General features: G+C 33.8%; 1 protein-coding gene across 3 annotated transcripts in view; it reads right to left on the minus strand.

Moving 5' to 3' along the window:
• The window catches only part of LOC127872701 (uncharacterized), a 436,069-nt gene extending 424,447 nt beyond the window's left edge, over nt 1-11,622 (minus strand). For 2 of the 3 annotated variants that reach the window (XM_052416035.1, XM_052416033.1), the window contains exon 1: nt 7,997-11,622. In XM_052416035.1, the coding sequence (XP_052271995.1) occupies nt 9,875-11,008 (1,134 nt within the window). In that variant the 5' untranslated portion in view covers nt 11,009-11,622 and the 3' untranslated portion in view covers nt 7,997-9,874. Of the gene's footprint in view, nt 1-7,846 lie in introns of all 3 variants that reach the window. The other variant, XM_052416034.1, reaches the window with a different exon arrangement.
• Nucleotides 11,623-16,383: the final 4,761 nt, after the last annotated feature.

The following is a 16,383-nucleotide window of genomic DNA, read 5'->3' on the forward strand; positions in this document are numbered from 1 at the left end:
TGTGTGGAACTTATGAACGTCTATTAATCTGCGTATAGACAACGATTGCCTCGTGCGTATACAATCAAACTAAGGTTTTCTCGGACGTTTTACGTCACAACTGAATCATTTTACACTTACTCTTGCATGTTTAATTTCCATTCATGGATCGCGATTTAATTAAAATAAAATACTTTAGTCGCAATTAAAGCAGTATAAGAACGCACATGGATAAGGATTGCAATACTTATTTAATGCCATAAATTAAGATGTTGGTGTCGACTGGCGCAAATGTTTATGGAAAAATCCGTACAATCCCCGATTGTACCGTATACGCGCCCTGTGAGTGCTGTCGTAAACGCATGCAGATTAATAGGACTTATAGTTTCCGTCGAATTTAAAATCCATATAAAAACCTGTGAAATACACTGTGAAGTTGTTGGCATGCATAAGGATTAATAGCGTATCACAAGTTCCCCGTTGAAATTAGATCCATATAAGAATCTGATAGGATGCGTTGAAACGCATGCAGATTTATAGGGGTTTCATTGGTTGTCAGTCGAAGTAACTTTATGAGAATCTTAGAAATGCCATGTGAATGTTGTCGAAACGGCCAGCAGATTTATAGGGCTTATTATTTTTCTTTCGCAAATATCACATATAAAAACCTGAGATATGCCTTGTGTAAAGTTTATCGGACGCATGCAGATTGTTCGGGCTGCAGTAGTTATCCGTAGCATGAAACCAAAATCGGAACCTGCTCAGACTTTGGACCTGGACGCAGATGATTAGGGACTCACTACGTTTTAAATGCAATTAAGAGATTATAGCACACGGGATAAAACACTTATAAATCTTCAATGCTGTCGGAACCACATGCAGATTGATTGGGCTGCACTAGTTTTCCGTCGAAATCAACCACATATAATTCAAAGAATCTTCTTAGATTGTTTAGACGTAAATAAGGTGTTCATATCGTATTAATGAATAAAGCCCGTATAAGCATTAGTTTAATAATATCTTTTAATATAGCATAAAGACCGTATAAGAATACGGGAATGTCAACTGGGTGCAGATTATAGGGCTTCATTTGTTTATCAATTGCAATTTTAAAAACATATTGAAACATCTGAAGGTTGGTACGGATTATATAAATATAGTTTATTAAATAAACATCCATACATAAGCAGACATATAATGTTTATTAAATGTTAATTAAATAAAATTAAACAATTAATAGTTGTAGTCGGCATCTATATAGATCTATTCCGGAGAATACACCTGCACACAAACTAAAAATACTCAATTTCCGATGATGCATACACACTGGGATATACACGCAATGACAGTCTGCTCTATACGATCTGTTATGCACGTCTGCACATAACATCAACCACAACAACCTGCACAGTCAAATAATCGATTTCATAATCATTTCCATATATATATATATATATATATATATATATATATATATATATATATATAGTGTTTTTCTTCATTGTCTAAGTCATGCATAACATTTAAATTTAAAGGTGGTTAATCACATTTGAGTATCATTTCAACATGACCAAACTTTATTATCTCATATTCTAGATATCTATTATCTTCTATTGAAAAAAAATACAAGAATTTATCTTAATTTTTATGCCTCACAAAATGGCATGATTCAAACAAATATTGCTACCTTTGACAATATCTCATAGTGAGGGAGATAGTGCTCTTATTGACATCTGAGCTAACCTTTCTGGTAAAGAACATTCTAAATTAATTATTTGATAATTACTACAAATAGTGCAATGTTTATAGATACTATAAAATGTGATGGATTCAAGCAATCAATAGATGTGATCAAATGTGATAAACCATATTTAAAACATAAATTCAAATAAGATATAAATAACTTTGAGGTGGGTAACGTAACAGTCGCTACCTTTAGTACGTTGGCTGACTTGACAGTCTCTACCTTGAGTACGGTGGGTAACTTGACAGTCGCTACCTTGAGTACGGTGGGTGACGTGACAGTCGCTAACCAAAGTGACTTTAAAACAGTAGTTAGGAATATACAAATTAATTTAATCCTTGTATTTTGGTACTTAAAAAAATATATACTTACAAGTGTAAAATTATCAAAGTGTTATATCAATGGTATATATTTACATGTTTTGGTGGCTTGCATAATTATCGCTGACCTACCTTGCATTTATTCCTCAATTATGGTAATTTGAAATTACTTTGACTTTAAATGCTCAAAAATGAAAATAAAACAAATATGCTGGCTGGCCCTTGTGAAATCTAAGTACAGTACGCAACATTGAGAAATCATTGCTGATGCCAGTGAGAATTATATTTGAGAAGGTAGCAACAGTTGGCTGTTCTAAACTTTTACATTGTAGGTTCTAGTTGATTGTTTAGTGTTTAAAGGAGGTAATGCCAAGGACATACATACTAAATTTATATATTTATCCTTGGTATATACAAATCTTTGTTTGCTGCACATTTTTTTTTATAGTTTCATGTGTTACGCAACTTTCATCTTCGATATATATCTTCTCTTCAGGTATACATAATTATCGTAGTATAGGTCACTTTATGGTTTAGATAATTACTTATTAAAATATTAGAGTTATTTAGTTACAAAGACTGTTCTGTTGCTCTTATCCACAGTTGGTATTCGAACCATATATATTTAACCAGATTTGTGCAAAATAAGGTGATTTTATCTCAACTATACACAGTCGGCAAATTAATTAGCACCATTTTTACAAACAGAAGCTTTTGTGGGCTTTTCAAACATTAACTCATGTGAGATTTTGAACTGACAATATACTGTTCTAAATCATAACAGAATATCAATTAAATGTATTTCTTTGTAAAATTTTACTAAGCAAGGTAATCATGCTATTAAACAGCATTGCAGTTTACCTATATATTTTTCAAAAGGTCAGATAGCTTAATTGGAAGAGCAACCTAGGCCAATATCAAATGATCAATATCATCAGATGGCTCATGGGTGGATTCGGGTTCGAATCCCGATCTGACCTTCGTAGGTAATCCTGTGGTTGCAAGGCTGGCAACTGATACTGTGACAATCTCTTTTGAGCGAGGTTTTGGGTCAACAGTTTTGTTCATTAGGTCACATGAAACCCTTTAATATGGTCCGTTTGTTGTTTAATTGCTGATTAACATAATAATTAAAAGTTCATTTCCATTATTTTTTTTTATACCAGTGCCTATAGTATATTATTTCCAGTCTTTAAGAACTCCACGTTCGTTCTTCTGTTAGGATGTGCCTATAAAATTTTTATTTAAAAATCATCTTTATTAAAGTTTTTTGTTAGTTTCTTCTATTAAACATTAATCGAGCTCGCTTTGATGCATGATAAGTTGGCTCCTTTTTCCTAGTTCCTTATTCCATATTCGAATAAGGAACTGCTCCTTTTTCCTTATTCACGCGTAATATATGTCTTATAGGGTTTAAAAGAACAATAATACAAACATTTCTGAAGTAAATAAAAACCAAATACCTTGAATACATTTACTTTATGTATTACGTTACATATTCATGTTTCATCTTCGCGCTTGCATAGGATTTCGTGTTTAAACCGAACCGATATTTTCTAATTCGAATACTAACTTCATATCAACAAAACCCAAAGCATATACTATTATTTTACATGTATGTGATAAAAAAATAAAACTTGTACATTTAAACATGTTTTTATTAATTTATAATCCAGTTCCTTATTCGAGGCTGAATAAGGAAAAAGGAACCAGTTCCTTATTCCTCATTCAAGCCGAATAAGGCCTAGCATTTTCTTTCTTAAACATCAATGAAATTGATCCAAATTTAACCACATATAAATGAACATATTATTTATGTATTGGTTGAATATGTAAAATTCTAATTGCAATACATTTCTACTAAGTTTTAAGTGATGATTATCCAGTTCTTTATTCAGTGTGAATAAGGAATAAGGAACTGGTTCCTTATTCCTTATTCAAATCGAATAAGGAACTGGAATTTTCTTTGTATAAATTATAAGTCGAAATGAACCTACGAGACGAATAACTCAACGAAAATTATTGTAAATGTATGTCGGGTGTAAAAATTATTGATTGCAGTACATTTCTACTTTGTTTAATAGTAACATAGTTCCGTATTCGGGTTGAATAAGGAATAAGGGACTGGTTCCTTATTCCTTATTCAAATCGAATAAGGAACTGGAATTTTCATACTGAACAAAATATTGAAATGAACAAAAGGGACTAATAAATCAATGAACATCATTGTAAATGTAGGTTGGGTATCAAAAAACATTAATTGCAGTACATCTCTATTAAGTTTCATAATAACATAGTTCCTTATTCGGGTTGAAACAGGAAAAAGGAACTGGTTTCTTATTTTTTATTCCAATCGAATAAGGAACTGACATTTTCCCACTAAACACACTATTTAAATGAACCAAAGAGATCAATAAATAAATGAAAATCATTTTTAATGTAGGTTGGGTATAAAAAACGCATTGAAATCGCTTTGTATCCCTTATCATATCCCCTTGTTACTGTATAGGTATAAGAACGGAATGGGATAGCTAAATCATGACCGGTATTCGGAAATCGGAAAGTCTTCTCTAGAAGTTAGGGTCAGAAAAAACTTCAAGAACTGTATCAGACATACAAATTAAAAAAAATCTTACATTAAAAATAGCTCATAATAACTAATATATAGCTGTGCTATTCTAGAATGATCCGAATTAAAATATCCGAAAGTATGGCCTCTGAATAAGGAATTGGCGTAAAGGTAGTTCCTTATTCGGAAGCATGTATTTCTGAAAATCACTTTCGGATATGTTATATTTAAGATGTAGTGTGGGTTATTTAAGCATGATTATGTTATATGGACGGATTCTGTCACATTTCTTTTTTATATTTTATGTCACTATTCACGCTGAAAACAAGTATTATGAGGAGGAAAATTTGGATATGGTATTGCCTTTATCAAACATAAATTAAAATTAACCAAATAATATTAACAGTCGATGAAAATCGTGGTATATGTAGGTTCGAAGTTAAAAATATTTATTGCAATATATTTGTACCTAGTATTATTTAATAATAACACAGTTCCTTATTCAGTGCGAATAAGGAATAAGGAACTGGTTCCTTATTCCTTATTCAAATCGAATAAGGAACTGTCTTTTTCATACTAAACAAACTATTAAAATGAACCAAAGAGACCAATAAATCAATGAAAATCATTGTAAATTAAGGTTTGGTATCAAAAACATTAGTTGCAGTATATCACTTCTATGTTTCATTTAATGATAACCTTGTTCCTTATTCGGATTGAAAAAGGAATAAGGAACTGGTTCCTTATTCCTTATTTAGATCGAATAAGGAACTGGCATTTTCATACTTCATAAAATATTAAAATGAATTAATGAGATCAATAAATCAACTAAAGCATTATAAATGTAGGTTGGTTATCAAAAAACCTTAATTGCAGTACATCTATATTAAGTTTCATTTAAAGTCACTATCACGCTCACCAATACATACGGCTACTGTATTATGCTATATAAAAACATTCGACAAGAAGCAGTACCATACGATGGTTAATTACAATAGGAAGACCCTAAAAACAAGGAACATTGATGTAAAAACGTTATATTACAAGCATTCGGCAAGTTTTAAGCATCTAATTATCTAAATATAGTTCCACGATGTACACTACTTTCGCTTTCGAGTCAGGATCGGATTCATTCGGGTTGTGTTCATTTGCATAATTTATACAAGCCATTTTTGCATTCGCTAAGTTCCAGTTACCCAGAATTCATTTGGATTTCACAGAATGATTATTCATGAGAGCTACGTCATGCTTCCGACGCTTACCTTATCCAATCTCGTGTTCGCCCGTAAATGTTCGGATATTTAACGGGACATATAAATGGAATTATTTGTGGCCACAAAAAATAAAAACGAGCATTTTGTATCTCGTTAAATCAATTCTACCAGACAACATCTAACGTTGAAATTTTGCATTTTGCTAAAACGAACATTGATTTTTTATGGATTAGCTTTATTTAACGAAATATTCGATATTTTTGAGCGCGATTGTTACTTTAATGATAGCCTAGTTCCTTATTCGGATTGCATTCGAATCGAATAAGGAACTGGCGTTTTCATACTAAATAAAATATTAAAATAAACCAAAGAGACCAATAAATCAATGAAAATAATTGTAAATTTAGGTTTGATATCAAAACATTATTTGCAGTACATATCTACTATGTTTCATGTAATCATAACCTAATTCCTTATTCGGATTGAAAAAGGAATAAGGAACTGGCTCTTTATTCCTTATTCAAATCGAATAAGGAACTGGCATTTTCTTACTTAAACATCAATGAAATTGATCCAATATTTACCTCATATAAATGGACATATTATTTATATATTGGTTGTATATGTAAAATTCTAATTGCAAAACATTTCTTCTAAGTTTTAAGTGATGACTATCCAGTTCCTTATTCAGTTTGAATAAGGAATAAGGAACTATTCCTTATTCAAATCGAATAAGGAACTGCTACGTTGATATTGACCTGCTACAAAGGTGTCTGATACATAGATTATATCTGTTTAACAGGCTTTAACATCAGTCAATGATAAGGGGTTCGTCTTATTACTGGGGACCAACTATAAAGTCACCTTTTTCGGTGAAAACAAATCAAGATGCAACACGATACACAACAATTCATAGCAATCTGAAATTAATTTTAATACAAAAGCAACAAAACTGCAAAACAACATATGTTTCAAATATTAAGTGAAAGTGCTCATGATTTACATGTAAAATGTCGTAAACATGTGCATTCCTGTGAAAAATGCGTTTCAGTGATAACTCGATTATAATTTAGTATTTGAGAGAGAATGGGGGCATGCAGGTATGATGAAAACACGACATGTTAATGCCTAACATATTAAATATGTAAGGTTCAGCACGAATACAAATAATTGCTCAGAAAGTATTGATGTTAATTTTTTCCAGGCCTACAAAACGATAGGGCACATTCCTATGGAAGACGTACGAGTATACAATAAATTCCGTACATATAAGTCACTTAACATATCAAATAAAGTTGGTTATACTTGACTAGTAATAACAATATATTAACAGAGATCAGTATTTGTTATTTAATATGTTTGAGAGGACATGGTCTACAAACGTTCAGTAAATTGTCTATTTTTTAGTAATGTTCTTGAGCATAAACATTGACTATACAAATACTGTGGTTCACATACATTTTGTTATAGTTTAAAATAATGCTCTTGGTTACGAATTTTATTAAATTATGGCACAACAGTACTCTCATTTAAATGCACGTGTTAATTATTTCACTCTCCTATATAACATTCCTCATTATCATCTTCTCATTCAACATTAGAATCACCATCATCCACTAATCATCACGTAAACATTATAACATCTTTAGTATTATGATCAAATGTACGCAAACAAAACAATTTAAACAAAAGCTTTGCCAAAGACATCATGCAGTGCTCTATCAAGAGAGTTAAAACAGAATCTCCATAAGGTTCATTAAACTAACTAAAGTATGTTAATCTTATGACAATTTCTCGACATAAGTCTTAAATTATGTCTGCAACCATAGAAATCACGAAAAACATGACGAAATAATGTGCATATAAACCATACGGTCCCCTATCCATATTCTTATTTTAATCAACATAGATTAAGTAATTGTTGAGCTATTGCAGGATCCAGCTTGTTTTCAGATGGGACAGACGGACGACCAGGGGGTAACCCTATAATCCACTCCAGCAGGGACTAAAACACGACAACGTTCTACCAACGTTATATTTAGACAAGATGGCACAACAGCCTTCAGTCAATCTCATGAAATATGTAAATAAACTATGTAATGTGCGAACTTTGTGATGTTTTAGTAACAAATGTGGCTTAAACAGAGGTTTTGTACTCAGTATGACACACATTTGATATTTCCATAGACGATGTAATAACAAATTACAGTTTTTATTAATAATAATATACTGATAAAACAAGTAGCCGATAGGGTGAGCTAGATTGTTACCCCAGGGTCATGATTTTAACAAACTTATTAACGGACCGCCAATGAATGTCGCACACCAAATATCAAACCCCATACCCGCCAATCAATGTCACACACGAAATATCAAACCCAATACCCTTGGAGTTTCAGAGAATATTTTTTAAAGTTGTTAACTTAAAAGTCAATATAAATCATGTGACCCCTGGAATGTGGTTAATTTTGGCCTCATGATTTGAACAAACTTAGTATTTGATAACCATTTAATATTAAACAATATCTAAAAACACTGACCCTTCCGGTTTCAGAGAAGATGTTTTACGTTATCCATTATTTATGTTCATATAACAAAGCTTGTCTTTAACACAGGGTTATTATTAACACAAACTTAGCAGAGATGCAAAGGATCATTATAAAATGTGAACTACCAATTAACAAACCTTATAATCATGTGGTTTCAGAAGATAAGAGTTTTAAAGAATTAACTTCACACTTATTAGGAAAACCAGTAAACCACTAGTGCGGCGCGTTTTTTTTTTCTGGCACATTATTCGAATATCACTTGATGAGGCTCGTAACACAATGCTACACACTAAATATTAAATCCATGAACCTTGCAGTTCATAGAAGAAGAGTTTTAAATGGACCGTCAACCGCGATTGACGAAAAAAGAAAAGTTCTAAAATAGTGTATTTTTTACAATTATTAGTTTATATTGACTAAAATATAACGACTGGTATATTACATTACTTGAAAAAAGTTGTTAAAATTTCATATTTTCATTATATTCGGTAATAAATTTTACTGGGTACAGGTACCAGGTAACTACCAGTTAACTATAAATAACGCAAGCAGATTGATCATCATCGTCACGTGGTTAACCCAGGAATGCAAATTGTGCACGCGTAGTGAATTGTATATACCGGTATTTTATATGTAAAATGATCAATCTACTTGCGATATTTGTAGTGTGTAAATCGTTATGTCACCTATTTTCGCGATGTATTTTTGATTTCACAAAAATTCACGCGAAATTGTATTACCGAATATACGGAAAATATGAACGTGTTTTAAGTAATGTACCAGTCGTGATATTTTAATCAATATATAATAATAAATGTAAAAAAATACGGTATTTTAGAACTTTTATTTTTTCGTCAATCGCGGTTGACAGTCCCTTTAAAGTAAATATTTATTCAAGCTATATTAATCATGTGAACACCAACACATGATGTTTCACGCAAAATATTAAACCCCTGGCCCTTGTGTTGTCAGAGAAGATTTGTGAAGTTATCATTTTCAAAAATCTATTTTAGCTCCTTTGATACTTTGTACTTATTCAACAGACTAAAACGTTCAGAAAGAAAGATGAAAGAATAAGGCCCGGTGATAATTTCTGAAAAGTACCCTTAAAATCTGCCAAGCAGGATAAATCTCTAGGTTCAGTAAGGAACGCAAGCACAGACTGACGGACGACGAAAAAAAGGTTTCTCAAAAGCTCCCCATGAGCACTATTTGCTTTGGTGAGATATTGCAATTATCATACAGCAACAATACACATATATACACTTTTGAACAATAAAGCAATTCATTATAACAAAATACAGACACTAAACACTTAAAAAGCATAAATATTAATTGTAGTAGTACAACAAATAAACGTTTAAGTAAGATTCAATCGCTCTCGTAACGCAGCAACCCGGAACACTTCTGGACAATGAAAATAATGGTACATGATATATAAGAAATTAAGACGAATTTATTAAGAACTATTTTTATTCATGTAAGATCGAAACTGGATCTTAATTAATCCGAAATCTCACAGAAATACGATGCAAATCAGCCACATCGTCTATGAATTGTTTATATAGCTTATCATCACCAATATCATCATCATGATTACCATCAACACCAACAACAACTTTCTGAACACACCAATCAGAACCATTTTCTATTGAGGGTTTCCAGGTATATATCAGAAATCGTGTCATCTTGACATTTTTCAGCGTCTCTATTTCTATTTTGTATCCCTCTATTGACTCAGTAAATGTGACACCGCATTCAAGTTTAATCTCAATTCTCTGAGTACATGCAGACAGCATGCCCACAATATCGCTTAATGGGAAGTCATACTCTTCATCACACCAGTAGATATTTAAATACTTCAATGATTGAGGTAGCTGTATGTCGTCAAAATGACTTACATATAGTGTAAGCATTTGCAGTTGTGAGAGCGATGACAAAGACGGAGATATCGTATGTTCCTCTTGTATGTTCTTCCGCATATGAAGAAAACCACTCATACTCAGACTCTGGATATTCAGACCTATGAGAGCCTCCCATAGTTGTTGGCAGGTATCACTCGCTTCAATACTTAAGCCAATACTTAAGCATGTAATATTCAGACCACAGACAGTCTCCAATAGACGGGGAACGCCTCCACAAGGGGATTTTACACAAAGCGTTTCCAGATTTGTGAGCGATGCTAGTGACTGCGATAACGACGATATGTGATCCAATTGACCTAAGTTACAAAGACTCAAACACTTAATATTCAGACCGTGGATAGCCTCCCATAGACAGAGATTGTATTTAGAGACTTTAATACTAAGCGTTTCTAGGTGTATGAGCGATGCCAGTAATTGTGCTAACGCCGATACATGATTCACTATCAAACCTGTTTTTCCACCACTCAGACTAAGACTCTTAATATTTAAACCATGCAGGGCCTGCCACAGACCAGGAGTGTCATTGTTCACGATAACATCAAGCTTATCAAGCTGTTTGAGAGACGAGAGGGACCTACACAACGCCGATACATTTTTCACTTCCAAATGTTCTCCACTTCCAAATAGACAGAGACTATTTATATTCCGACCACACAGAGCCTCTAACAGATCTGGATGGGCATTCACGTCAATAATAATAGTTTCCATCTGAGTGGGCGATATGAGAACCTGTGATAACTGTGATACATGATTTACTATCAAGCCCCTCCACCCACCCCTCTGACTCAAAGTCACACTCTTGATACTCAGACTGTGCAGATCGTCACACAAATCGGGACTGATATCGTCCACACATACATCAAGTTTCTCCAGTGATGAGAGTGATGGAAGTGACTTATATAAGAAAACTACAAAGTCTGAACGGTTCAGTATCGCGTATTCCACATTGATACGCAGCCATTTGATATTCAGACCATGTAGAGCCTCCCCAAAACCATGTAGAGACTTCCTAAACAATAAACAGTGTTGCGCGTAGAATGTATTGTTAAATCCCGTTCTTATATTTGTCGATATAAGTTCGGTTTCTCTGTCAGAGCCCTCTACAGTCGATGTAATATAACAGCGAGTTATGATACACTGCACCTCGTGATCGAGTGTCAGTAGCGTGCTGAACAGACTGCGTAACCAGGAACTGGAAAATTCGACCCACCTCAAGTCAATGTATTGTATTGAGGGCAGGACTGGAGGAAGATCTCCACACCGAGCTGGCTCTGCATGGTTGAGAACAATCACGACCGGAAGTACTGATGTTACCAAATCGGCAGAATCTGAAAATATGATTAAACGCATACTGATAACAAAGACACTAAATGCATTTAAATTTGTTGATATTCGATTGACAATCACAATCAATGTTCAAGGATTTGAAACATGTATGTTAATGAACAGTGGAATAAATTTAAGCCCATTTGATTAAAAGTATGTAGGTACTACTGTTTGGTTTGAAATAATTAACACTTTTATTTTGTGCGTCCGAATGTTTCTTAAGTATAACTAAATTTCACACTGACGTACTTCAACGTTAATTATACGTTCATGGGAGTGTACTATTTAAGCGGTCATATATAACCTATTTGTGATCAAATGCACACATTTTCAAATGTTCATAATATAAAATCATTTCATACCATGTATGCGTTATATGATATTACGTCTAATATCTCCCATAGTTTTGATCAATTATTTAAACACATTTTTGTAATTTTACTTGTTCCACAAGCCGACATCAAGTCTTTTCTGCCATGACAAAACCATTACAGCGATGATCGATGATTGATTCATTTGTGAGTTCAGTGGTTATCATTAACATATTGGGTAGGGAATCACTACTCAATACGACTCGATACTGAGATTGGCTTTTTTTATGAAAGTTGTTAATGTGAAGTGCATCAAACTATTAATAAAATGAGCTGCGTTCTGAGAAAACGGAGCATAATGCATGTGCGTTAATGCATGTGTCGTCCCATATTAGCCTGTGCAGTCTGTGCGCCTAATTATTTATTGTTATGAAAAAAATCGACTTACTGCATATTCGTAAAGTGTCATCTCAGATTAGCCTGTGCAGTCCGCTTTTATGGTATTTTAAGTTTCAAGGAAGTCCCTCCTTACCGAAAATCAAGTTTAGGCGGAGGGTTTCGTCCCTGACTAGCCTGTGCGGACTTCACAGGCAAATCTTGGATGACACATTACGCACTAGCAGTAAGCCCAGTTTTCTCTGAACAAGGCTCAAATAATTAGGCGCACATTTTCAGAGTCATTAACAGATGGCTTGCATCCGCATTTTCTTTGCTAGATTTTCCATATGCTTTTTTTTCACGGCGGTTTTGTAACTATTTGGCTTAAAATTGCAATTTAAGATCAAGCCAACAAATCTCCTTATGACCATAGTTTCACATAACATCCTGTTACATTTGTAAAGAATAAGATTTTAATGTTCGCATGTGTGAAAATCACATACAATATTTTCATTATTCCCATCAGTGACTAATCATCTTTGTATGCCCACTCCAAAAATGGCTAGTCTTTGTTATAATGAGGTATGATTCTATATGGATAGTATAATCGTATACAACACTGCGTGATGCGATGGTATGTTAAACGGTCAGGTCAAAATACACGGAGAATCAAACACAATAACAAAATACGTCATTTAGTTGCTAAAATTCCTATCATAACATATGGTGCGGCCATTTAGTCAAAATGTTAATATCGCATTATCAAAATGAACGTTACGGAAAGTAAGTTTTGAATTAGTTTTAAGATATTATGCCCTCCTGTGTGACTTATGAGCTTCACATACACATACACGTGTGTTAGCAGCTCGAATAATTTCATTGAGAAAGCCATGCACGTGAATAAACTTTGTAATGTGTTTTCCCCAAAGCAAATGCGCATAAGTATCTGTACCTGTATGTGACTAGTATCCCATTAGCAATTCATCATTATTTTAACGGATCTCGTTAAAATCTATCGATGTTTCGTAAGCCCAAAATGTACAAGCGTGAGGACCCGATGACACGATAAGATTGTACAAATTCAAGGTCTGTGAACGCAATATTACACTGCGAGATCGCGAAATAAATATATCGCATTGTAATCCCGTGTTAAAGCAGTGATATTCCCGTTCTTTACCTTTATTTATTCAAAGTTCAAACAGTCAAAAAGCGAAGATCTGAAATCACACTATCGTTTGGATAATCTTGGCCGAGATTGCGAAATCATGATGCAAGGTAAAATATAATAATGATGCGATATCGTGAAAGTGATTCCACCATCTCGCATCATTATATTGCAACCTCGCAAATACTACTCAGTGTATGATAATGGTTAACACTGGATAAGGGAAATGCATATCGTAGAATTCAACAATTATTTAATGCTTGTTAAAATACATATATGTAAATAGTCGAATACATTTGCATTAATGCAATATCTTGAAATAATTATAGAAGCTTGTAAATTGTGTTTTCTGTTTGTAAGCAAAAGGTGGTTGGTCAGAAGTACAAACAACATTATATGGCGACCCTTCCAAAGATTAACGGACTGGTTTGAAATAACCAAAGATATTAAAGAGTACTTTTGTATAAGTATTTTTGCTAAAGTTCACTCAAGAAAAAAAATTACTCAATTAGTTACATTTTACTGAACTTCAACAAATTAAGCCTATTTTAATTATTGATTCATTCGGAAACACCCCTAAGATATTTCATTTGCACTATGGTGGTTAAATGGACAAGTGTTAGTCAAGAGAACAAGCCGCTGCACTGGGTGAAGCAGAATTTGCAAAAAAATGGTCAGCATCCTTGAATTTAACTAGTAAACGAACATATTTTTAACTACCTAGCACAGTATAAATGGCTGCTTCGTTTCGTGTCATTAACTTTTGTTGTCCCTCCGAAGGTTGACAGAAAGAAACAACAAATAGCTCTTACGCAACACCGGTAATTTACGATGTTTTATGAAAATAAAACATATTTCTTAATGTTCCCGTTCTCACCTTTATTTATTTGTCCTAAGGCCAAAAAGTCGAAAAGCGATGTTCCGAATTCATTCTCTTTATATAGTATTTGTATAGTCTAAGCCGAGAATGCGATAACATGATGCGAGGTCAAATAGAATTATGGTGCGATATTGTGAAAGTGAACTCACCATCGCAACGTCGCAACTACGCCATTGTATATGATTTCGGTAAACACTAGATTATGTTAATAGATAACGTATAATTCACCATTTATGTACAAGTATTTAAGGCAACTGTGTTGCTGTTTAGCATATTTGAATAAAAGTGAACACCTGTAAATAAGTGCAAGATCTTGAAATAATTATAGAAGCTGGTAAGTGTTTGTTGTGTGTATTTAAGCGAAATGTGATGGGTAACAAATACAAACAAAATATGACGACCCTTCCCAAGATTTCGGGACTGGTATCAAGTTACCAACGATATAAAGAGCATGTTTGTATAAGTAGTTTAGTGTACCTTTATTAAAAAATACCATGTGTACTTGAGTGAATAACATTTCATTGAACTTGCAAGAATTAGGCCATATTTTGATACGCGAAGCTTGCAGATAAACCTCAACATATGTATATTTGTCTAACTGGATTAGTAAAGAGAACCAACCGCTGCACTGAGAGAAGCAGACATTTGCAAAAGAATAGGTCAGCATATTTGACTCGAAGTATTACACCAACATGTATTTCAATCAACTCGCAGAGTGAAATGGTTCCTCCGTTTCGTGTCATTACCTCTCGCTTGTCTTCCAAAAGCTAAAAGAGATAAAAAATTAATGGCTCTAACGCAACATCTCTAAATTACGATATTGTTTGAAAGGCAACACATTTCTTAATCAAAGGGAATGCTATCAAAATACCGATCGGCTAGCTCTATCGAAACATCGCTGGATACAAAATGCGAGGTGTGAGTATTTAGATTCCTTAAACGGCCACCAATCGTGTATTTTGATTTGTCAATTATTGTAAAGACAATTTTGCTCGTACCTTTAAATAAAAAAGGCAGTTGTCAATCATACCGTTTTTTGTCAAAAGGAGCAAAGCCGCAGACGACAGTTATGTAATAAACATTAAACAATAGTATTGGTCATAGATTTTGTTATTAGTCTGCACTGTAAAGAAGTTATCTTGGCGCGAGGAGTTTTCAACGAAATACTCTGACCGGCGCACGCCCTTTTACTTTAGCAGTTGGGATGGTTTGTATTTAGATATAAATACAGTGGATGGTCAGAAATGACCACTGATTGGTAAATGGATGAAAATGTATCGTCAAAACCTTTCATTCAGAATGGATTTTTTAGTTGATTAAATTACATGTTTAAATGACTCTCTACCTCGTCAGAACCATGGATATTTTTTTTTATTGTATGCTGCTACCCGACATTGGTCAATTACGGTCCTTAATTATCTCACTTACAAGATCCGTCAGCTCCTCAAGATGCATGTGTCTAAAACGTTGACCTATTCCTGACGGATCTTTAATTGTAATGTATGGTTATACAGGCAGGGGAGCTGATTGGATTGCTTTCGATCATTTTGGGTCAATTACGGGGCACACTAACAAAGTTTTCCTCGTCTATCTTGCACTCGCCTGAAATCGTTTGACCAAGCTAAGAATTTTCCGTTACATTAGAGCCTGAATACGTGGTGATCATAGTCTGGCAGGGAATACTCTCTGGGATCGACAGGAAGGCATCTCTGTATATGTAAGATCAATACCTGAATGTATGAAACAGGGCGCTGAAGATCGTCGTTTGTTAAGTTTGTGCCTCAGTTCAACAAAGGGGGGTGGGGATGATTTTTACGGGGTAATATCTGTCTATTTGTTATATGATCATTCCCACTTACCCAACTAAACGAAATACACTTCTGGTAAAGGGCGTGCATTGACAGCAAATTTCATGTTCTTAATTCCGGTACAATATAATGGTGTAGGTAGATTTTGTATGCACTCACTTTGGAACAAAGTATCTGGTGCAATTTGTTTTAACTCTACCTCATAGCGAGAAACA

The sequence above is a fragment of the Dreissena polymorpha genome, chromosome 3 (genome assembly GCF_020536995.1).
Source record: "Dreissena polymorpha isolate Duluth1 chromosome 3, UMN_Dpol_1.0, whole genome shotgun sequence".
NCBI classification, from domain to species: Eukaryota; Metazoa; Mollusca; class Bivalvia; order Myida; family Dreissenidae; genus Dreissena; species Dreissena polymorpha.